Here is a 24,443-nt window from a genome sequence, read left to right as displayed (position 1 = left end):
TGTTACTGTCTAGATAGAGCTGCTCAGGCTGGTTAATCTAGGAAATCATGTTACTGTCTAGATAGAGCTGCTCAGGCTGGTTAATCTAGGAAATTCTGTTGCTGTCTAGATAGAGCTGCTCAGGCTGGTTTAATCTAGGAAATCATTTTACTGTCTAGATTGAGCTGCTCAGGCTGGTTTAATCTAATAACAGTTGGAAAGTATTTGGATCAGTGTGATAAATGTAAATAATATATGTAGCACTAACAAGGGGATTGTATGTTATCCCCCACTAATCCCCCCCTACCCCCCAATCTTCTCTTCACTCTCTTTGAGATTAATTTGCTCTGAGTGGTAGAATGTTGGACCCCTATATAAACAAGCTCCAAGCTTTTTTTTGTGTCCATTTTTTCACAGCTTTCACATATTTCATGCATAATGTAATGAAAGTTGGCGCGACGGATGTTTTTGTCCACGTGTATTTATTTATTGGTATGTATGCATGGAACCAACTTTTCACAAAGTCTAATAACCTGAACTACATGAAGAGTTCATCAATGATTTGTCACCATCAAGGATCAATCCTCCTGGGGAGGGAAGATATTTCCTCCATTGTCAATACCCGGAGCTCCACTATGAGCCGTCAGTCAGGGCTGATGGGAGTTAACCGTCTGCTAGCACACTGCTAACACCACTCCCAGCCCCCCTTCTCCCCTCAGCCAATCACATGCCAGCTCACTTAAACGGTGTGTTCAAGGAACACAAAAGAATACGAAGCAACAGAACATCATTCACCTTAACATTGGAACATGAAGCAATTCAAAGGACCACGACACATGATGGAAGGACTGGTGCGGTGGAGCAATAACCTTGTTATCATTGGTTTCCATGGTGACAAATGTGGCGTTGGCGAAGGTCTGCGTTCTACAGATAGCCCGTTCTAGTTTTTGGCCTGTAACGTTTTAAGGCGACAGAACATTTATGGACTGTTTTCATAGGAAGTAACTGAAAGTGTAATCTTGAATTGAATTTTTTTTTTATTTTTAAATAAATTGAAAAGCTTGCTTCTCTGACAATGCCCCAAAATAACAAGTTCTAACCTGTTTTCCCTCCAAAACAGACATTGTACTTCCTCGCTGAGCTGATCCCATACTTGCAGTGAAGACAAATACTAGTGGACATTCCCACCGTCAACATTATGTTGACACGTGTGCATTCTAACCTCAAAGCAGGCAAAACCTCAGAAGCTTTTTCTTCTCTTTTGTCACCAGGTTTGATGTAATGTTGAAATAATAAAGTGAAATGTGATCAAGTGACAGTAGTGTGATTGGTCAGATAAGATGAATTGGATCCTAATTAATTGATCAATTTATCACAGCAGAGGAAATGAGCTTCATGACATCCAATAAAAGACAATAAAAGCAACATCAATGGAATCTGAACAAAGTGCTGAAGAGTGTGTGTAAAAATAATCGCTTTGGTTTTCCTTGTTTTGGACTTTAATGTTCATTACAATAAATAGGTTATTTACTGCACACAGTCTCTCACTGGCCTTCAGTGAATCACTCTTTGTAGTAACATACAGCTGCTTTTCAGAAAGCAATAAAACATCGATGCAAATGGATTTCCAGACACAAATCTTTAAAGCAATCCAGGGTCCACTGTGGACTTCAGATCACATCAGAGCATCAACCACTCAAAACTCTGGTTCCTCTGTGCTGGCCCCCTCTGGCCCGACTCAGTCCACCTCACTGTCACCATGAGGACTCGGAGCTGCGCTGCTGTGCTCCGTGTTGTTCAGCAGCTGCACCAGTAACCGGAGCAGCTGCCCGTCCTGCACTCTGTTCCTGTCAGCATGGGTAGGGCTGCTGAGGGTCTGGTACATCATGGTGTGGATGGAGGTGCGGATCCCCCACAGCAGCTCCCATGACTCCACTGACAGCCGGCAGCGCATCAGAGAGCGTCCCGGAAATGATACGTCCACTATGTCTCCGTTCACTGCCACAGAGGGGAAACATGGGAGGACTTAAGGCTCTGCAGGCCTCAAGGTTTTCTGTTAAAAGGAGTTTACCTGTCTCTGTGATGTCACAGTCTGTGAGCAGCAGCAGGGCCAGAGGATGCACCGCGGACGAGTCTCTGATGAAGACTTGATTGTTGGACTTCACCGCACTGAAGAAGGTCAGCCAGCGACTCAGAAACTCGTCTGTCCCTCTGCAACAGCATCAATGACGTGAGCTTCATGCGCTGTGAGCCGTGCGCAGAGATTCTCAGTATAAAGTAGGGATGTCCCAATCGGATGATATCTAATCGGGTATCACTAAATTTAGCCGATCACCTTGCAGATCTTTTTGACAATCAATATTCGGGGCAAGTTGACAGTGCCGATGGTCACTACCAATCAGCAGACGGCTGCGTTGTCGCTTCTCCTTCTGAGACCTGTTCCTCAGTGCTAGGTACCTCAATGGAGAGGTGACAGAAAAACGTAACTGGTGGTTACGTTTTTTTCCGTACCAGCCACACATTTTTCAGTGGGACCAAACAAAAACCCATCCCGCTCCGTCCTGGCCCGGCACAAAAACCAAAAGGTGCGGTGGGACCGTGTGTTTAAAGACCTTTTGCATGACAAGGCGAATAATCTGAAGACTGAATGCTGTAGTTTATATCTTAATCAAACTGTTTCATTTTAAGTGGGATTCATGTTTTTAATCTTAATTTCTTGTCACAATTCAGGTGAAGTTGTTTTTTAACCAGTTAAGCGGATTGGCATCGGGGCCAAAAGAGTGTGATCAGGACAACCCTAGTATAAACAAACCTGTTGACGGAGGAGCGGTGAAGCAGCACCGGACCACCAACTGTCCGCAGAGTCACGCTGTTGGGACGGAAACGGCCTTTAGTCACTGCACCTTTCTTCACCTGAGGACAGAGCGACAGAGACAGCGCTGAGCAAGGCACAAAAGAAAACTACAACAAACAAATAGGTACATTTTGTCAATTTGTAATTTAAAAAGAAATATGTCAACATGTTGCACCATGTGGAAGTTTGCCACTAAAATGCTGAAAGACGCGTTTTCTTCTGTTGGACCTTCTCTCTTGCTTTTAACGATCTCTGGCCTGAGCTCAGGATGTGACCCCAACTCTTTTAAACATGCTGTTGTGAGACTCCTACTTAAACAACCACATCTTGATGCTAGTGTTTTATCCAATTTTAGACCCGTTTCTGACTTGCCTTTTATCTCAAAGGTCTTGGAGAAAATTGTTTAAATGCAATTGTTCTTGGAAGAAAACCTCTGTACCATGTCTTGATCTGAACACAGACTGAGTCTGCTCTGCTGAAAGTGCATAACGTCGCCGCCCTGTCTGTTGATGCCAAATGCCCTGTTGTCTTAGTGCTGCGAGACTGAACAGCGTCTCTTGACACGGTGGATCATTCAATCCTCCGGTCTCCATTAAAGAATAACATTGGCATCCGTGGTTCTGCACTCAAGTGGTTTGAGGACCTTTTCAATTATGATCAGCGACCTGCCATCCTTGTTGCCTTTTTGTTTTGTAGAGTGCCCCAGGGCACCATCTTGGGCCCTATGCTGTTTTCACTACATATGTTGCCACTGGGGTCAAATATTGCTCCTCACAATTTAGCATTTCACTGCTACGCCCATGATATGCAGCTGTATTTTCCAGTATCCCCAAACAGAAGAGGCGCCCTACAATCCCTAAGTGACTGCATGACGGACATCAAGCTGTGGCTGGAAACATTTCCTCCATTTAAATGAGGACAAAACAGAGAATATCCTATTTGGTGAAAATGTTCCTTTGTATTCTGATTCTTTGTCTTCAAAGCTAAAACAATCTGTGAAGAAACAGTGATTTTCGATAGCAGTTTTAAATTCAACAAACAGATCGACAGCGTGGTCAGAGAAAGTTTTTACCAACTCTACATTTTAACCAAAGTAAAGCATTTTTTAAATTGCACCGACCTTGAAAGCACAATTCATGCTTTTATCAGCTCATGAATTGACTATTGTAATGTATTTCATGTCGGTGTCTCCCAGTCTGTCCTCAGTCGCTTCAATTGGTACAAAATGCTACAGCCCAATATTTAAACAAACACATCCAGACATCACCCCCGTCCTTTTAGAGTTGATTTCAAGATTTTACTCAGTTTTTTAAGCATTGCTTAGAGAGCTTGCCCCCCCTTATTGAGCAGAGCTCTTGACTGTCCGACGCATTGAAATTGTGCCAAGCTCCACAAATCAGCTGCTACTGGAAGTCCTTAGAACAAGGTAGAAACCCTGGAGGTCCCAAGAACCAGGTAGAAACCCTGGATGTCCCGAGAACCAGGTAGAAACCCTGGAGGTGCCGAGAACCAGGTAGAAACCCTGGAAGTCCCGAGAACCAGGTAGAAACCCTGGAGGTCCCAAGAACCAGGTAGAAACCCTGGAAGTCCCGAGAACCAGGTAGAAACCCTGGAAGTCCCGAGAACCAGGTAGAAACCCTGGAGGTGCCGAGAACCCGGGAGAAACCCTGGAAGTCCCGAGAACCAGGTAGAAACCCTGGAGGTCCCAAGAACCAGGTAGAAACCCTAGAAGTCCCTAGAACCAGGTAGAAACCCTGGAAGTCCCGAGAACCAGGTAGAAACCCTGGAGGTCCCTAGAACCAGGTAGAAACCCTGGAGGTGCCGAGAACCCGGTAGAAACCCTGGAAGTCCCGAGAACCAGGTAGAAACCCTGGAGGTCCCGAGAACCAGGTAGAAACCCTAGAAGTCCCGAGAACCAGGTAGAAACCCTGGTGGTCCCGAGAACCAGGTAGAAACCCTAGAAGTCCCTAGAACCAGGTAGAAACCCTGGAAGGCCCTAGAACCCCCTAGAACCAGGTAGAAACCCTGGAAGGCCCTAGAACTCTGGACATCGGCACCTTAACCTACTTTGGCCTCTTCTAATCCAGGCTCAAAACTTATTTATTCAGACTGGCTTTTAATCCAGAGTAATATGGTGACATTTTATCTTATTTTGATTCGATTTGATTTTAGTCTTGTTGACATAGTGGCTGTTTTTACTCTTGTTCTCTTTTAATTCTTTTCTTTCTCATTTTACTGTCTTTTTTTATGTGAAGCACTTTGGTCACCTCGAGTGCTGTAAAGGGCTCCATAAATAAATGTTGATTGATTAATTGATGTGTACCTGGATGAGGTTGGGGTAAAGTCCTGCCAGTAGCACAGCCTTCAGCAGCTCCTCCTGATCACTGTGCTCGTTGTAAACAGAAGAGTGACTCTGACAACTGCTGCCGGCAGAAACCAGCCCTGCTTCACACAAGTTGTCACTGAACTGAGCGATCAGACCTGCAAAACACGCACAGGCACACGCACAGGCACACGCACAGGCACACGCACAGGCACACGCACAGGCACACGCACAGGCACACGCACAATGTTACTTCGCTGTCACCTGTCACAGATCTTGTGGTGTGGCGTCTCACTGACCGTTGATAAATCGCAGGCTGGATCTGCACAGTGCGTAGTGCTCCAGGAAGGCTTCTCGGGCTTCTCTGTCGCCCTCCTGCTGAATCGCCCTCCAGCCCAGAACGGCCCGGCTGAACACCAGGTAGTCACTGCAACTGGAGCCGTTCAGAGCCTCTTTAGCCTGAACCGCAGCACATTTACAATCATTAAAAGCTTCAGTAAAAGGAATTACCACTGCAGCAATGTGTAACTCAGTGACTGAAGTCTCAGTGGTTTTGTTATGTTAGTTAGATGTGAAGACAGTTGGAGAGCTGCAGAGCATCTTCCCCTCTCCTTCCTTCATGTTCACTCTTAGCTGTAGCATTAGCATTACATAAAGCAGTTTAAGATGATCTATAATCTGATGTTGGACGTGGAAGGTGCTCTATAATCTGATGTGAGAGGAGGAAGATGCTATATAATCTGATGTGAGAGGAGGAAGATGCTATATAATCTGTTGGATTTTGGTCAGGGATATCAGTGTGTGAATTTGGGTTGATCTCCCTACGACATTCCTACAGGCTGTGGTGGCCGTTTCAGAGATTAGAGATGGTGCTAAAAAGGACATTTTGGAACTCTGGAGGTAAATTTTAAAATTTACTTAAATTTTCCGCCAGTCTTAATGAGCGTGCCAAATGTTGTCTGCCTTTGAGCGTGTTTAGGAGGTCAAAATTGGGCTCAATGCCACGTCAGTAATAAACATTACAAAAACAATAGGGTCCTGGCCTTTTGGGCTCGGTTCCTAATTAATACATATTCTACGTTGTGTTTCCTCCTCAGTTTGTTTTAAAAGATTTCATCATATTTCTATCTCACTTTGATTTTTAGGGGCCAGGGTCATTTTTAGGGTCCTTCACAGCGTCACAACTTTTCGCAGTGTGATCGTTCAGATTTTATGGTTGTGATTATTTTTGAAGTGATGAAGAGCTGTGACCTTCTTGATAAGCGCTCGGTTCTGCAGGCTGTTGAGGAAAGGGTCTCTGGTGAGACAGGCGGCCACAGACAGCATGGGCAAGGTACATCTGAACATGGCACTGAGGACCAGGACCTTCCCCAGCCGAGGGTCACAGGACATGCAGGCCACACGCTCCCCTAAAGGGGTCAGAGTCTCCATCCCGTCAAGAATGCCTGAGAGAGAAAAAAGAAGAAGAAAATGAAACCTGTGCCAACTGGACCTGGGTGAAGGTGGAACGGCCACTCCGAGATGCTCACCGATGTCCTGGAGATTCTGGACTGCATCTTTCACAGCTTCAGGGTCAGGACTGTCCAACACCTGCAATAAGAAGTCTACGGCCTGCACAGGAGAGACGACAGCCTCAAACTCTTATCAGTTTATATCATCTCAATTAAAATAAATCACATCACACTCAATTTACATTTAAAGGAGTCATCACCCGAAATCACATGTATCCTTATTAAAACATGTATATTGGTGTTGGACCTCAGCTGAAACTGAAAATCTGGATGAGTGGATGAGGATTTACATTTGGACTCTGTTCAAACTAGAATTGCCAACAAGGGGGCGCACCCCAAAACGGGAGGTTTTGATTGTCATCGAAACAGGAGGCTAATATCATGAACCACCTCTGTTGAATTTATCCACAACAACATTCTTGCGACTCTTCCAGTCACTCTTCATGTCTGTGCTAGACAATTTGAATGTTTCACTGATTAGAGACAATAGCCAGCGAAGACGCATCAACCTGCGTTTAGAATGATTCCACCTGTCAAGGACTCACCTGCAGGTGAATCACAGTCTGTGTACGGTTCTGCTTTATTATATGCGAGACCCGGAAATTACCATGCCTGTTTCCGGCTCATGTCTTTTCCCCCCCTTTCACATCTCGTGTCCAGACATCGGCTAACTGCTATTTGGGCTAGCAGTAACCGCTAACGGTACTAGTGTAAACAATGTTTGTTTGTTTTTAAATAAGAAGAAATTTGACAAACAAATCCCAAAGTGCAAGCACCATGAATGGAGAAGCAGCGAACATAAAACGCCAGCGTCTTTTCCCTCTCTTATCTAACATGCTCATTTTTCTATGAGGAAAGGACCGCTACGCTATCGCTATGCTATACATGCTTGACAGTTCCTATGGCCAATCAATGTGCTGCTAACATCTTCCCAGTCAAAATCTCATATGAACTCCTGCAAGAGAAAGTTGTGGTATGAAAAGGTGTAAGAACAAGCTCAACGTTGGAGTTCTTTTTCCTCATAAATTTCAAGAATTTATTTAAAGACAATTTAAGTGAGACTGGATATGTGAGAATACCAGGTGGTGTGTACCTTGCAGTGGGGGCTGTGTATTTTGGCCTGGACCACCAAACTCTCCAGGGGCGTGCGCAGGATCTCAGGTACAGGGAACGGTGTCATGGCGTCCAGCTGTTTCCTTGAAAACAGGTGGTAAGACTGTCCGGGCTGACATCGTCCCGCTCGCCCTCTCCTCTGAGTGACGTTAGAGCGCGAGATCCAAACCGTGTTCAGACAGGAGACCTGGAGACCATCACATCATCACCATCATCATCCTTACTGACGTTTAGATCTGATATGAAGAACACAGATTAAAGAACATCCAATTGATCTGAAAAAGTAAGGTTGGGTTAGGGATTGAAGGAAAAAGGGATATCTGCTATCCATCATCCCCAAATCATTCGAATAGTTTGCATTCCATGAAGTAGTAACAATTCCATCTAGCCAAGGCCCCGCCTTTTTCGGGTCGTCACTGACACGGGACCCTTGGAGCTCCTTATCGCCAGGATTGGATGCCCTGCACTTGGTACTTGCACCTCCTCCTCCTCTTCTTCGGGAGAATGGGATGCCACCACCGGCTCAGCCAGCACGGGAACAGAACAATGCACCACCACAGGGGCAGCATCTCCTCAAGGAGGTGGGCCTGGCTTCCCCTCCGCAGCAGTAGTGACTCCATCACCTGCCAGTTCCAAGCAGCCTGCCCCTGCTGCAGCCGGGCCAACTCCGGTGTCGTCTGGGGAGTTGCTGCTGCATTGGCGTTCCTCTGTGTCCCCGACGAGGAGCCACCCTCAGGTCCACACACACAGGAGACGACGTGTACACTGACTTTTCAGAGACCATACTATTTAGTCTAAACTCCAACACACACACACCCTGCCTGTTTCCGGCTCATGTGTCTTTCCCCCGCCAAGCACACCTCGTGTCCAGCAGTTCCTCCTATATGAGCAGAGGGAGATTTGTGTGGTATGACGGGAACAATCTCATCCTGAATGTCGAAACAACCAAAGAACTAGTAATCGACTTCAGGAAGAAACAGCCAGTGCTGAACATCACAGACGCCTGATCTTCTTGCGACATCTGAAGAGAGCTCATCTGAGCTCATCAGCCCTCACCACCTTCTACAGAGGAGCTATAGAGTGTCCTGACCAGCAGCTTCTCTCTGTGGAGGAGAACATCAGCCCTCACCACTAGAGGAGCTATAGAGTGTCCTGACCAGCAGCTTCTCTCTGTGGAGGAGAACGTCAGCCCTCACCACTAGAGGAGCTATAGAGTGAGCCGACCAGCAGCTTCTCTCTGTGGAGGAGAACATCAGCCCTCACCACTAGAGGAGCTATAGAGTGTCCTGACCAGCAGCTTCTCTCTGTGGAGGAGAACGTCAGCCCTCACCACTAGAGGAGCTATAGAGTGAGCCGACCAGCAGCTTCTCTCTGTGGAGGAGAACATCAGCCCTCACCACTAGAGGAGCTATAGAGTGTCCTGACCAGCAGCTTCTCTCTGTGGAGGAGAACATCAGTCCTCACCACTAGAGGAGCTATAGAGTGTCCTGACCAGCAGCTTCTCTCTGTGGAGGAGAACATCAGCCCTCACCACCTTCTACAGAGGAGCTATAGAGTGTCCTGACCAGCAGCTTCTCTCTGTGGAGGAGAACGTCAGCCCTCACCACTAGAGGAGCTATAGAGTGAGCCGACCAGCAGCTTCTCTCTGTGGAGGAGAACATCAGTCCTCACCACTAGAGGAGCTACAGAGTGTCCTGACCAGCAGCTTCTCTCTGTGGAGGAGAACATCAGCCCTCACCACTAGAGGAGCTATAGAGTGTCCTGACCAGCAGCTTCTCTCTGTGGAGGAGAACATCAGCCCTCACCACTAGAGGAGCTAGAGAGTGAGCTACCAGCAGCTTCTCTCTGTGGAGGAGAACATCAGCCCTCACCACTAGAGGAGCTAGAGAGTGAGCTACCAGCAGCTTCTCTCTGTGGAGGAGAACATCATTCCTCACCACTAGAGGAGAACATCAGCCCTCACCACTAGAGGAGCTAGAGAGTGAGTTACCAGCAGCTTCTCTCTGTGGAGGAGAACATCATTCCTCACCACTAGAGGAGAACATCACCGCCTCTGACCGAAAAGCACTGAAAAAATTGTTGAGGGCCGCCGAAAGGATCATTAGGGTCTCATTGCCACTAATAGGGGGACTTGCCTGTCAGGGGCAATGAGGATCACCCAGGACCCCACTCAGCCTGCCCTGGACTGTTTTCTCTCCTCTCAGGCAGGAGGAACCGCAGCCTGAGATGGAAAACTGCCAGGTTGAAGACCACGTCTTTGAAACAGAAGTTTAAATAAATATGCTTATTTATTCTTCTGTTTGAACCGAGTTCCACTTTTTTTTTTTTTACTGCATTTTAGGCACCTTATTTTATCTCAGGGATTTTTACCTCTGGTACTTTTTGTGTGTTTTATCGCTGACCCTGCATTGAAATTTCATTCTGCAGTGCATCTCTGATGTAATTGTCAGAATGACAATAAAGTTCTATATCTATCTATCAAATATCATTATCAATAGAACGAGATCACTGTAATAGAATCAACACATCTTCATAAAGTTAAACAGTTCTGTGCAGAGCATCAGGTTTAACTAATCATCATGTAAATACCCAGTAGTTGGTTACCACGTCCTTGATGTCATTGAAGGAGTTTGGTTGTTGTCCAGGCCCTGGAAGCTGGTGGCTTCGGTGGCAGTTAGCACCTCGAACTCTATCCATGAATGGCTGAGACCATGAGGGCAGTCAGTGTCCCTGAGTAGGGAAGGGGGGGGGGGGGGGTTTCATGGGAATGCAGTGGCTGCAAGACCCCGTACTGGGTGTGGTGCTCAGGCTAAATCCAGAGAGTCAGACTCCACATGTCATAACCATATATCATGACAAATGAAGATCGTCTTTCCTGAGAAATGAACCAACTTTTCTGTGATCTTGTAAGATTACAACAATCTCAACTAAAAAACTTGCGACATGGAAGATAAAACTAGAACACAACTGGGAGTCATGACACTATGGAGGCAGCCATGTTTGGAACTCGCGCAAAAGCAGGGGAACTTTTTACTATAGTGGAGGTGTGCAGCTGATGTGCCGTCACCGCTGGGGGGGTGGTTATGAAAAAGGAACGGTTACAGTGGAACCAAGCACCAATGTTGTGTAATCAGACCCTATGAACACTTTTTTTTGTTTTGCGGTTAAACTCATTTTCATCGTCGTGTAAACGGGGCCAGAAACAAACAGAAAGCAAGTGGCCTGGAATCGAACCTGGGTCTTTAAGATGTGAAGTGTGAAAGGATGGCAAATAATATGCTTAACTGAGCTGCAACACTCCTCTAAGTTTAAACAACAGAAAACACGTGTACTAGGAAGTTACTGGAACCTCCACACCAGTTCGGTGAAGCACCTGCAGGAAGCCGTTCCTGGAGTCACTGTGAGATACGAACAATTGGAACATCCAGACTCATGAGTTTCCCTCTTGAGCTTCTCCGGGTGAAACAACACAGTTTCATCATGCATGGAAAGCCCAATTTCGATTGGTAACAGACGTCAATACCAAATTGACTAATTGTGAAAAGACCAATCCAATGTCGGGGCAGAGGCCCTAGAAAACTGCAGCTCCCGGGAAGTTCGACACACTTCGGGTGTGCTCCTGCATGGGTTCACCTGGTGTCCAGCGCTGCTCATTGCATTTTACTCAAATAAATGGTCAAACGTATCCTGCTGTCTTGAGACTTTTTTAGACAACCAAGTTCAGGATCAAAGGACTGGGACGAACCAGCAGACCAAAGGCCGGGTTCCAACAAGTGCAAACCACTATTCCACCGTGTCGCCCTGGCATTAAATCCTTGTCATATGTTATAGATGAAACTGTGCAGGATGCCAAATATTTTCTCTTCTGAGGTGCACAAAAACCCTTTTGTCCATAACCAGACTATGTGGTTTGTAACTCAACAAATAAAACTCCTGACTTTAATCTGGTTTTGATGTGAAGCAGGGATGAACTCTGACCTTGGTACGCGGGTCGTAGTTCTGCTCTTTATGACTTCCTGTGTCCACCACATGGACAATGTCGTCGATGGTGATGGAAGTCTCAGCAATGTTGGTGGCCAGCACGATCTTCCTACGGCCCACCGGGGGGCGCTGAAATACCTTCTGCTGGTTGGCCACTGATAAACTGGAGTGTACTGCACCAAATGGGAAAAAAAGATGTTCAGTTCAGCCCAAGGCTCCTGCAAAAAGCAAAACAAAATATCCCATTTAATCTAATCTAAAAAATTACAATTCCAGCAATAACAGAAAATAAAAAAATTCTGTGACCTTTTTTTTTTTTTTTTTTTTTTTTTGAAGTTTTTGACCAGAAAGCTAGATATTTTATAGTTGATGGTAGCCTGAAGCATACACATGTATACTCATAATAAAGACTTTATTTACAACTTTATGTTGTAGATATTATAGTCTTTACTCCATCTATTTAAATTAAGACTGTTTTTGATTATTGTGTGATGGATTTAACAGAAAACAAATATTGTTGTGAACACAGAGGAGGAGGTGACCGATCTAACTTACAGGGCAGGATCATCTGTGAGCCACAGGAAGAGTGTGTTTTAGCCTCCAATTTGTCTTGAACTGCCCTGATATCTTGCCACCCAGGAAGGAAACACAGCACTGCACCTGAGCAGGAGGCGGGAGGAGTCAGGACGGAGGCAACAACAATCTCCTGGTCAGGTCCGTTACAGAGTGTTAGTTACCCGGCTCTCCGTGTTTGTCGATATGCTCAATAACGTCAGCAACTAAATCCAGATCTGGATCAGGATCATCTGTTCCTGCCTAACACAAAAATGAAAATACGTTTTCACACCCCCATTTTCTCCTCAACCAATCACTGAGAACCGAGGGCAGACTGACTCCTGTTTTTATTGGGTAGCAGTGGCATCACAAAACAGCATGCGGTATTAACATTAGTATTAACATCAGAGAAACATTGGATTAGTTTTTCATTTTATTTAGTGACACTATGGGTTCACACAGTGAGGCCACAGAGGCTCTTTACCATGAAGTTAGTTAGCCTCCTGCTGGTCTCTTAAGGCACTGCAGTCATTAACACATGCTATTGTAATCTTAATATAGCCTGATAGGTTGCAACACAAAAGGCTGTTAACAGTGTTTGGATCTATGGGAAGGTTTCAGTGTTTGCTTACAGGTGGGAGTCAAAAGCCAATTCTTAAATTTTGTTTATATTTTAAAATTTTATATGTAGTCATTCTACTGTTTGGTTTTGTGTAGATTATTTCAATTGTCCAATTTTTAAAACTGACAGTTACATATAATTAGATGATAAATGTATTTTAGTGAAATGTATAATAGCTATGTTGTCTCTCTGTAGTTTTTTGGATCATTATTTTTTATCATTTAGTTCTTGAACACTGCTCACAAAACTGAAAATAACAGACCAAAAATCTGCAGTAAACACACGTTTCTACATTCTAATAAGGTGAAGTGATTTATTCTTGGAAGTTATCTGAAGGTGACCTGTTTGCGTGTCTCCGCCCTCTCTCGGAGCGGTGGCAGGCGCCTCATCTCAGTTAACACCTCCTCCAGGTAGCGGTCGTTCACCGGGTGCATGAAGCCGGGCACCTTCACCACAGGACAGCCTCCGAAGAACTGAGCCAGCCGCTGCGTATCGCCGGTGGCGCTCATCAGCACCACGCGCAGCTCGCGGTTCTCTTGCAGGCAGCAGCGCAGCAGCGCCAGCAGAAGGTCCGTGTTCACGTCCCTCTCGTGCACTTCGTCCACCACCACGTGGCTGATGCCCCTCAGAGTGGGGTTGGACTGCAGCTTCTTCAGCAGGACACCCACTGTGAGGAAGAGGAGGGCTCCTCCGCTGTGTGCTGGGGGTCGACTCTCCAGACGCACCTACAGATGCAGACATCAACAAAACTTTATCCCTTGAATCACTGAGACGATCTGTGATTTATCGAAACATCTCAGTGAAGACAAGCCTTCCAGAGAACAGTGCTGAGCGGTTTCCAGCTCAGTGGTTGATCACACAATATGTTTCATTCTGGTTTTCTTAGATGTGTGACTCTAACTTGACACCAGTGATAACTGCATTTAGAAGGCACGATAATTCCTGGCGTTCTGAACATGAATTAGAATGTGAAAGAACCAGTGTTAGGGAAAAAATAATCCAAACACATTTTATTTTTTTTTGTGATTTAAGAAAAAATAACTGCGGCGTTTTCAAACCATGGGACCTGCAGGAGGCGCCATCACTCTGGACTGAGTGGACAATGTGAGGCTGCAACTCTGAAGACCTTCACTCAGTTGACAGAAGTTCTTCAGATGTGAGGAGCAGAACAGAGGTGCTGACAGATGTTAGGAGAGGAACAGGAGTTGACAAATGTTCTAGATGTGGGGAGAACAGTGGAGTTGACAGAACTCCTCCAGATGTGAGAACAGAGTTGACGGATGTTCTCCAGATGTGAGGTGAACAGAGGAGTTGACAGTTGCTCTAGATGTGAGAACAGATGTTCTCCAGATGTGAGGAGAACACAGTGTGTGCAATACTCCAGAGGGCATCATACTAAAGTGAGCTGGAAGAGATAGAATGTCAGGAACTTTGCATGTTTGTTTTCATTTCAGATTTTTAATGATATGCATTTAAAAAACTGCACAAAAAATAAGAGTTGAAATTCCAGAATCCGCATTAAAAAGAAAATGGGGGGGGGGTGTGTTGTCATAATTGAAGATGCCACCAATGCCCACATAACAGACGTTATGCTGGAAGAAGCGAACTGAGGCTCCATACTGACAGTACATGGTACATTAAACGTAGAACATGTGTCAGCCTCCGGTCCTCAAGGCCGGCGTCCTGCATCTTTTAGGTCTCTTCTAGTTGAAACACACGATTGCAATGAGGAGTTCCTTACTGTGCTTTTCTACAAGCTGGATGAAGACCTCATTGAATAGAGTAGAGAGTGAAGGTACCTGGTATCCCACAGATGGCCTCAGAGACGGACCGATCTCCTGAGCCACGCGTTGGGCCACTGATACGGCGCTGATGCGGCGAGGCTGCGTCACCAGGATGTTGCAGTGGGCGCCGGCGCCGCCTCTCACCTGCTCCTCTAGCAGGAGGCGAGGGATTCGCGTGGTTTTTCCACAGCCTGTCTCCCCGGCGATCACAAGCACTCTGCTGGAGCCGACAGCCGAAGCCAGGCGCTCACGGTGAGAGTCCACCGGCAGCTCCGGCTTCAGACCAGGGTTTGCTCTCTCCCACTGGTTCTGAAGGCGGGTGCTGAGCTGTCGAGCCTCCGAGTCAGAGAGCGGACGGTACGGTCGGCCCGTGATGACGTCCGTCAGCTCCTCCTTCTCATCTTCCTCAGCATTTATCGTCCGCTGTCCTCTCATCTCCACCGCCTCCCAGAGTTTCTGGACTTCTGTCGCTGCCGGATACTGCCAGAGAAGAAGCACAGGCCCTCAATGCTCCCTCACATGATAAGCTGCTCATTCAAACAGTTCATATGAAGATGTGTTCAGTCCATGAGTGACCTGCAGGACTCCATCACAGTCACAGTGACTGGACGATGTCTGGATGCTACTCTACAGATGAACTCACAGTAGAAACTTCACTGGGACTTTTTCATTTTACTTACTGGTTAATCGTGGAGAACATATCAAGAAAGTACAACGTTAAATAGGAAATAATCAGGGACAGTTTGGCTTTTCAGTCTCTTTGGTCTTCATCGTTATCTTTACAACTCAAGTTTTCTTGGAACGCTAAACTTTCCTCTCTTTTCAAATCTGTGTTTGTTGTTTTTTTACTGTGTTCTAGACAAAGAAATGTTTCAGTCGACTAACTTGGCCCCTTGGTAAAAGGTAATGGAATGGTAAATGGACTTCACGTATAAAGCGCCTTTCCTCTGAGAACAGCCCAAAGCGCTTTACATGATTCATCACATTCACACACACATTCACACCATCAGAGGCTGCAGCCATGCAATGCACTGTCACGACCAATGGGAGCAGTTTGAGGTGTAGTGTCTTGCCCAAGGACACTTCGGCATGGAGGCAGGCAGATATGGCAGAGATGGGAATTGAACCTGCAACATTCCGATTGGGAGACTACGGCTCTTCCAACCGAGCTATGGCGCCTCTTGATAAGGATTAGTTGTTGAACCTTGAGTGCGTGAGTGGTGCCCCCCACTCTGAGCTGCTCTCATCACCCGCGTGAGGTGCAGCCTCACCTGTGTGAGGTGCCGTCTCACCTGTGCGAGGTGCCGTCTCACCTGTGCGAGGTGCCGTCTCACCTGTGCGAGGTGCCGTCTCACCTGTGCGAGGTGCCGTCTCACCTGTGCGAGGTGCAGTCTCACCTGTGCAAGGTGCCGTCTCACCTGTGCGAGGTGCAGTCTCACCTGTGTGAGGTGCAGTCTCACCTGTGCGAGGTGCCGTCTCACCTGTGTGAGGTGCAGTCTCACCTGTGCGAGGTGCCGTCTCACCTGTGCGAGGTGCAGTCTCACCTGTGCGAGGTGCAGTCTCACCTGTGCGAGGTGCCGTCTCACCTGTGCGAGGTGCCGTCTCACCTGTGCGAGGTGCCGTCTCACCTGTGCGAGGTGCAGTCTCACCTGTGCGAGGTGCCGTCTCACCTGTGCGAGGTGCAGTCTCACCTGTGCGAGGTGCAGTCTCACCTGTGCGAGGTGCAGTCTCACCTGTGTGAGGTGCCGTCTCATGCAGAGCTGCAGGTCATCTGAAATCTCAACAAGCAGCGGTTGTCTCCCGAGCTCCCCGGCCTCCTTCACCTTCTCCTTGTGGTACTGAGCGTGAGTTAGAGGGTTGTTGTTCTTATCCAGCAGTTCCAACTCCTGAACAAGCAAGGCAAGGCCAATTTATTTATAGAGCACCATTCAAACACGAGGCAATTCACAGTGCTTTACTAAGAAATTAAAGAACTACAGAATAAAGAAATACATTAAAGCTTTAGAAGAAACTAAAGAAAGAAATAATGAAGAAAAGTATAATAAATAAGGTAAGAGATTTATTAAGATTAGTTAAATAATAAAGCAACACACACACGCACACTCTACACTAAGGTTACATCCTGTCTCACTATCCAGAGAATAAAGAAGCTCTACAAACTCAGTGACACAGAAAACTAACATTTAACAAGTCATAATGAAATGTGGAGGATTTTCAAATTCAAAACTTGCCGATTCAGTTTACTAACATCTATACTCATACATGCAAAATGACTCAAGTGCCCTCAATAAATGGCTAATTCAATAAACAATAAAGTAAAAAGGTAAAGTAAAATAAGAGTCACAAAGTGACATTAAAACTAAAATACAGAAACAATGCAAAAAGTAACATTATTAAAAGCCTAATCAAAAGGAAAGGAAATAAGGACATGATCAATAATATAATAAAATACCAAGAGGCTTTGTCCTTCCTCCTCACCTTCAGCTTCAAGCAGGCGATGGCTGCAGCCCGTCTCTCCGCCGCCATGCGGCCACCAGCGAGTCCAATAAACTTCATTTCCTCCGGCCACGTGAGAGTCAGCTCACAACACTTCAACCTCCCTCCTGTAGTCCTGAACTGAATCACCTCCTGAGAACAGAGGAGGAGGAGGAAGATGAGGAAGATTGTTTTTCCTGTTTTCTAGTCCTGGTTTAATCTTCCAGTTGTTTTCACTGTGTGGATCATCTGTGAAGTTCTGAGTCATGATTACATACATGTATGATTACATGTATGTAATCCTGCTTTTTACATGGAGTTGTATTGAAGAGGAGGCAGAGAGTGACCCACCCTGCATCTGTTGGAGGACAAGGCGGCCTGCATCACTCTGCTAAGGAGAGATTTGGGTTGTGAGAACGTAGAGAGAGCTTCAGACATGCGAGTGACGTCTTCTTCTACTTCTTGTGTTTCTCTGCCGGAGAAGCTGTTGTCTTCGTGCTCACGGAGAGCTGAATGGAGGCCTCCCCTTGCCCTGGCTGCTCTCCTCCTGGGCAGTTGGTTGTTTGAGCCGATCACACCCAAATCCTGAAGAACAGAGAGGAGTGAATATCAGGATAGGCTTCAATCTGAGGTCCTTCCTACCAAGCTTACTCTGAGCCTCAGACAGACGGCAGCGGCGGCAAATCGCTCCGCATCAGTCTTCTTGAAGGCAAAGCCGTCCTCTTGGATCCTGCAAGGCCACAGCAGTGTGACCGTGGCTCTCTGCAGACACACAAACACCCACGAGTCAGTGTGCCGATGCCACTGTCTGCAAAGACAAAACAGCTGAAACTCTTCGTGTCACATTAAAAGTACCACAAGGATACGTACAGACGCATTTCAAAATCCCACAAGAATTGTCAAAATAATAGATATAACATTGAAGAAAAGATGAAATAGCACTAGATTATATTTGAACATGCCTGTGCTGTACATTAGGTGGCAGTTTTCAGCAGCGTGTCTAACAGCTGCTTCTGTCGCTGACTCTATACACAACCTGCTGGTACAAACTGGTACTGCAGGACTGAACAGGTTGGATAACTATCCTACTCTGGTCAGTACACCAACAGAACGTCACTAAACAGTCTATGAGAAGACTTTAGGATTTCCACATTAATCTAAAACAGTATGCAAGATGAAACATTCCTGCAATGGTGCGTCTGTGCTGTAGGAGGCAGCACTGACTTCCTGTCACAGACAACTAAATACGGTTATCTGTATGTGACCATTCAGCTCACTTAGTGAGACAACACTAAAGCTGTCCTTCAAACCCGAGTTACACAGTTCAAACTTGTAGATAGTTTGGGACCTTTGCTGTTCTTCATCTTCAATGTCCTACAAGCTGGGCAACTCCTGCTCCGTCCCACCGATAACTACAGAAGCAGGCCAAACAACTCACAAGCATCTTCCTTTGAACATCTCCTCGTCACACGGAAAAGCTCTAAGAGCGACACTGAGCCTGTTTACAACAGCAATCTGAACATTATCCCATTTCTTCTGCTAAGTGGACAGAAATCCAACAACATGACATGCAGCAATGGAAAGTTGACAAAAAGACATGTCTGTCCCTATCTCCTAATAGTCCCTCCTATCTCCTAATAGTCCCTCCTATCTCCTAGTAGTCCCTCCTATCTCCTAGTAGTCCCTCCCATCTCCTAATAGTCCCTCCTATCTCCTAGTAGTCCCTCCTATCTCCTAGTAGTCCCTCCTATCTCCTAGTACTCCCTCCCATCTCCTATTAGTCCCTCCCATCTCCTTTTTTTTTTTTTTTTTTTTTTTTTTAGAAGATGGCATGGCTGCCGTACACGACCGGGGGGGAACGCTCAAAGAGAGAGAGAAGAGAAAAGAGAGAAAAAGGTTGAGGGAGGAGGGAGGAGGGGGGAGGGGGTAGGGGGATAACATACAATATCCTTGTTGTGCTACATATATTATTTGCAGTTATCACACTGATCCAAATATTTTCCAACTGTTTTTGGATTAAACCAGCCTGAGCTGCTCTATCTAGACAGTAAAATGATTTCTTAGATTAACCAGCCTGAGCAGCTCTATCTAGACAGTAAAATGATTTCTTAGATTAACCAGCCTGAGCAGCTCTATCTAGACAGTAAAATGATTTCTTAGATTAACCAGCCTGAGCAGCTCTATCTAGACAGTAACGTGAAGCAGGAACATGAATTAACAAAGAGGCGACAACAAAAGAGGAACATGATTTTTAAAGTTTGAGCAAATGATGACAGAGAACAAGCAACTTCAGAAGCACCTTTTGTGAGGAGTGGAAGTGTGTGTGTGTGTGTGTGTGTGTGTGTGTGTGTGTGTGTGTGTGTGTGTGTGTGGTTTGTCCACTGGGTGGGACCGGAACTGCTGTGGGGGGACCCGTGGCGAGACCCCGGGGTCCGAGGCCATCGGGCCCGGACACCGCCACCCCGGCAGACGGAAGCCCCCCAGGCCCGGGGAGACCCCAGCGAACCACCCCAGAGAGCCACGTCCCCGCCCAAAAAGCACCCGACGGAGAATGCAGAGAGGAATCCCCCCCAGGCAAGAGGGGCCCACAAGAGAAGGATAAAGGGCACAGGGCCCCAGGCCCCGACCCAAGCCGCCAAGCCGAGAAAAGGCCGGAGCAGGGCCCCCGGGCCGAGCGGGTCGAGAGCCCCCCCAACCTCCACTAATCCAACAGTAAATGGAGAAGGAGCACCGCGCCCCAGCCCCCCCACGAGCGCCATGCCCGAGGGAGCGCGCCCCCCGCATCCCAGCCGCACTCACCCCGGGCCGGGGTGGGACCCCAGCGGGAGGTGCTGGGGGGAGCCACATCTCCCGCCCTTCCCCTGCCCTATATGTGTGTTGGATGTATGTAAGGGTGTGTCTTTCCTTTAGCTTAGGAACCACTGACGCTTCCTTTAGAACTTCCTTTAGCCTTGGAAACACTGATGCTTCTTTTAGAAACTTCTTTAGCCTAGGAAACACTGATGCTTCTTTTAGAACCTCCTTTAGCTTAGGAACCACTGACGCTTCCTTTAGAACTTCCTTTAGCCTTGGAAACACTGATGCTTCTTTTAGAACCTCCTTTAGCCTAGGAACCACTGATGCTTCTTTTAGAACCTCCTTTAGCCTAGGAACCACTGATGCTTCCTTTAGAACCTTCTTTAGCCTGGGAACCACTGACGCTTCCTTTAGAACTTCCTTTAGCCTTGGAAACGCTGATGCTTCTTTTAGAAACTTCTTTAGCCTAGGAACCACTGATGCTTCCTTTAGAACCTCCTTTAGCCTAGGAACCACTGATGCTTCCTTTAGAACCTCCTTTAGCCTCGGAACCACTGATGCTTCCTTTACCAAAGGAGACCAGCTCACGTTCCCCCACAGTTCCTTGCGGCGACAACATTTAAAGGAACCCGCTGATCGGAGCGTTCAGGGAAACTCAGGATGACTGAACAAGGAGCAGATCATGTAAGTTACCAAAGCCATAATCTGCCTAGAACCACTTGAAATCATCTAGAACCCAGATCCCAGGAATGTTCTGGATGTTGTAGAACCAACACAGTAAAGTCCAGTTTTAGTGCAGCCTGTTCTCACTCTGATTGGTTCTTTATTCACCTGCCAGCCGTTTCCCTTTAGTTCCTCTGTTCCTTTCATTTACATCCAAACCTTATTATTACGTCACCTAGTGGAAGTGTGGTCGGATTGTCAAAATAACGCGATCGTCTTTCTCTAACTCTGAGCTTCTAATGAAGCTGTTTGTGGGCGGGGCTTTGGGCTGAAAGCCCCGCCCACAAACAGCTTCTAATGAAGCTGTTTGTGGGCGGGGCTTTCCACTTGACATAAAAATCCTCTGATCTGAATGAATGAACGCAGAATAAATACACACTGCACTGTCAGAGAGCCACCTTCATGTAACCATCAGCGTAGATCAGAACATTCATGTTACCATCAGTGTAGATCAGAACATTCATGTTACCATCAGTGTAGATCAGAACATTCATGTTACCATCAGCGTAGATCAGAACATTCATGTAACCATCAGCGTAGATCAGAACATTCATGTTACCATCAGTGTAGATCAGAACATTCATGTTACCATCAGTGTAGATCAGAACATTCATGTTACCATCAGCGTAGATCAGAACATTCATGTTACCATCAGTGTAGATCAGAACATTCATGTAACCATCAGTGTAGATCAGAACATTCATCATCAGCGTAGATCAGAACATTCATGTAACCATCAGTGTAGATCAGAACATTCATGTAACCATCAGTGTAGATCAGAACATTCATCATCAGCGTAGATCAGAACATTCATGTAACCATCAGTGTAGATCAGAACATTCATCATCAGCGTAGATCAGAACATTCATGTAACCATCAGTGTAGATCAGAACATTCATCATCAGCGTAGATCAGAACATTCATGTAACCATCAGTGTAGATCAGAACATTCATGTAACCATCAGTGTAGATCAGAACATTCATCATCAGCGTAGATCAGAACATTCATGTAACCATCAGCGTAGATCAGAACATTCATGTAACCATCAGTGTAGATCAGAACATTCATGTTACCATCAGTGTAGATCAGAACACACATGATCAGACTGACCTTGACTCCGGCCTGTTCCGTGCAGCTGTACCGGATGAAGTTGGACAGGTCGCTGACTCCCAGGGAGCGGGAGATGGTGTTGTTCAGGAGGCCTTTGGGGTTCGGAAACTGCCGCAGGAGGCTGGCCTCAGCTGAAACCGTAAAACACAGACACACAGCGGGGTCACACTTCGCTTAGCCTCGGAGGGATGATAGAAGTGGTGTTATGAAGCTGGTGGTGTTCTTGAGAAGCCGGTCCGCTGTCTGCCGGCTTCCCTCACCTCCTGTCGCCTGCGGAGGAGCGGAGGAGCGCTGCGGGGAGCTCCGAGCCTTGTTGCCGGACCAGCGCAGCTCTGAGCGCCACAGCCAGTCTGTGTGAGCGGCGGTGAGCGGCAGCGTGAGAGCTCTGAACCGTGTGAGTAACACTCCGCGAAGCGCCATGTTGAACCGACCGCCGCTTCCTGTGTGGAGTGCAGGACTGTGCTCACAGCGCCCCTACTGGTACTGAGGGAAAACTACAGTTCCCCACCCCGTCTGCATCATAGACATAAACACTAGACGCCGCACCGCCTGTGTCCGCCCGCCGCTCCGACACGTCACAGCGGCCGCCATCTTGTGAGGGGCAAGTCTGCCCCGTCAGCCTAAACAAGTCTCTGTGACAGCGACGTGTTTTCTGAAGAAAACCACGCAGATATACATTTACATGACTGTGAAGAATCATTGCTTTCATTTTTAATTTATTAAATTAAAAACTATTTCATTTATTTATTCATTTATCCAATGTAGCATACTTATAGAAAGTATTGAGAGGAACTGGAAGAAGTTTGCAGATGGACATTGGGACGCTGTTCTCTCCTTTTAGAGCAGCAACATGATGGAGCCATGACAAAAATATGCAAAAGCGTTTATTTACACACAATGTGACATTTATATACAATGAACATGTACATTAGGGCACAAGTTATAACTTTTTTTGTGGAACAAATGTAGATTTTCTTATTTACATATTTACACACAATAACATATCTACCTATACTACATTTATTTATCGTTACATATTTACCTTTAATATTACATAAAAAAAATTGTTACATATTTACCTATTACATATTTATGCTATACATTTATCTATTACATATTATATGACATTATTCTTACATATTAACCTCACATTATATAGTTGTTGTTACATATTTACCTATTATATTAGTGATTTATTCATTATATTTACATATTTGTTGTTCCATATATTTACATATTTAGAGATTGATAACAGTAACCACAAACTAATTTTGAGGTTGCTTCATTTCACAAAATCAGAAGCCTTGGAAAAGGACTGTGTTGCACAGCCTCTTCCGTGAATTGCCAATTTGGAGTTTTAGTGTTCTCATTTTTGCAATGTGATGGAATCTTAGTTTGTGGAAAACTGAAACTACCACTGACATGAGCCCAAAGTGATGGTTTTCAATGCCATACTGTGTGTCCTCGATGTGCCCCTTGAGAAAAAATATGTCCTGTGATCCAATGTCTGCACGGACCAACCGGTTGCGAGAGGACACGCTCATGTTCTGCCCTGGTTCTGACTGGCGAATGAAACGCTCTGCTGAATTGACAACCTTCACTGTCCACTGGGAGGGCGACCTCCCACTGCTTCCTCGCCGTTTGGTTGGTAGGAAACCTTCAAATGCGCAAAAAGTTAGTCAGTAGCCGTCATATATGACCACAGTTCAGTTAAAAGCAACTGATTTCTTTTTAAATGTAATATTCTACACACTGCAACTAAAATAGCCTCCGTCAGATGAACCCAATAGATGTTGATATTGTTGTTGTTGTTTGAGGGCGAGCTTAAGCCAGGGAATAGAGAGCGTTTCCCACGGCTCCAGCTCATCTATATCCCAAGTTAATATTATATGAGCTAAACACAGCAACAACAACAAAAAATATGTTTTTCCTCCCTGTGGAAGGTAATCCCACGCTGTCCATTGTCCTGATTTTGTCTATTAGCACAACCAAACGCAGTACAGTGATGCGGCATCGTTGCTGAAGTCCTGACAAATGACACTCACAAGATGGCGGCCGCACTGACGTATGCTCCTGCCAGTCGGTGAGGCGTCTAGTGTATATGTCTATGGTCTGCATACCACTAGCTCTATAATCCAGACGTTAGAGGAGGTAGATGCTCTATAATCTGATGTTAGAGGAGGAAGAGGCTGTATAATCTGATGTTAAAGGGGGAAGATGCTCTATAATATGGATGGTAGAGGAGGAAGATGTTCTATAATCTGGATGTTAGAGGAGGAAGATGCTTATAATCTGATGTTAGAGGGGTAGATGCTCTATAATTTGAATGTTAGAGGAGGAAGATGCTGTACAATCGGATGATAGAGAGCAGGTAGATGCTCTATAATGTGATGTTAGAAGAGGAAGATGCTCTATAATCTGGTCGTTGGAGGACGAAGATGCTCTATGATCTGATGATAGAGAGCAGGTAGATGCTCTATAATGTGAATGTTAGATGCGGTAGATGCTCTATAATCTGGATTTTAGAGGAGGAAGATGCTGTATAATCTAGATGTTCGAGGAGGAAGATGCTCTATAATCTGATGTTAGAGAGCAGGTAGATGCTCTATAATCTGA

The 24,443-nt window shown here is 46.1% G+C and overlaps 1 protein-coding gene across 2 annotated transcripts; it reads right to left on the bottom strand.

Annotated features, from left to right (window-relative positions):
- Positions 1-440: 440 nt before the first annotated feature.
- dhx30 (DEAH (Asp-Glu-Ala-His) box helicase 30) lies at positions 441-22,312 on the bottom strand. Of its 2 annotated transcripts, XM_080479046.1 has the most exons (19): positions 22,088-22,312; positions 21,828-21,958; positions 17,849-17,959; positions 17,549-17,782; positions 17,201-17,350; positions 16,456-16,608; positions 14,738-15,202; positions 13,280-13,663; positions 12,499-12,577; positions 12,317-12,421; positions 11,759-11,934; positions 7,761-7,967; positions 6,686-6,767; positions 6,408-6,601; positions 5,456-5,615; positions 5,157-5,314; positions 2,792-2,892; positions 2,051-2,190; positions 441-1,977 (listed from the first exon to the last, which is right to left on the bottom strand). In XM_080479046.1, the coding sequence occupies exons 1-19, from the start codon at positions 22,245-22,247 to the stop codon at positions 1,718-1,720; spliced, it is 3,450 nt and encodes a 1,149-aa protein (XP_080335172.1). In that variant the 5' UTR covers positions 22,248-22,312; the 3' UTR covers positions 441-1,717. The 2 variants fall into 2 exon arrangements, with proteins under 2 accessions (XP_080335172.1, XP_080335173.1); XM_080479047.1 differs by lacking the exon at positions 17,849-17,959 and having other exon boundaries at positions 22,088-22,280.
- Between the last annotated feature and the right edge of the window lie 2,131 nt (positions 22,313-24,443).

The sequence above is a fragment of the Lipophrys pholis genome (assembly GCF_963383615.2).
Source record: "Lipophrys pholis genome assembly, chromosome: 1".
Classification (NCBI taxonomy): domain Eukaryota; kingdom Metazoa; phylum Chordata; class Actinopteri; order Blenniiformes; family Blenniidae; genus Lipophrys; species Lipophrys pholis.
The sequence above is the reverse complement of the archived record's forward strand: the minus strand, read 5'-3'. Positions and strand labels throughout refer to the sequence as shown.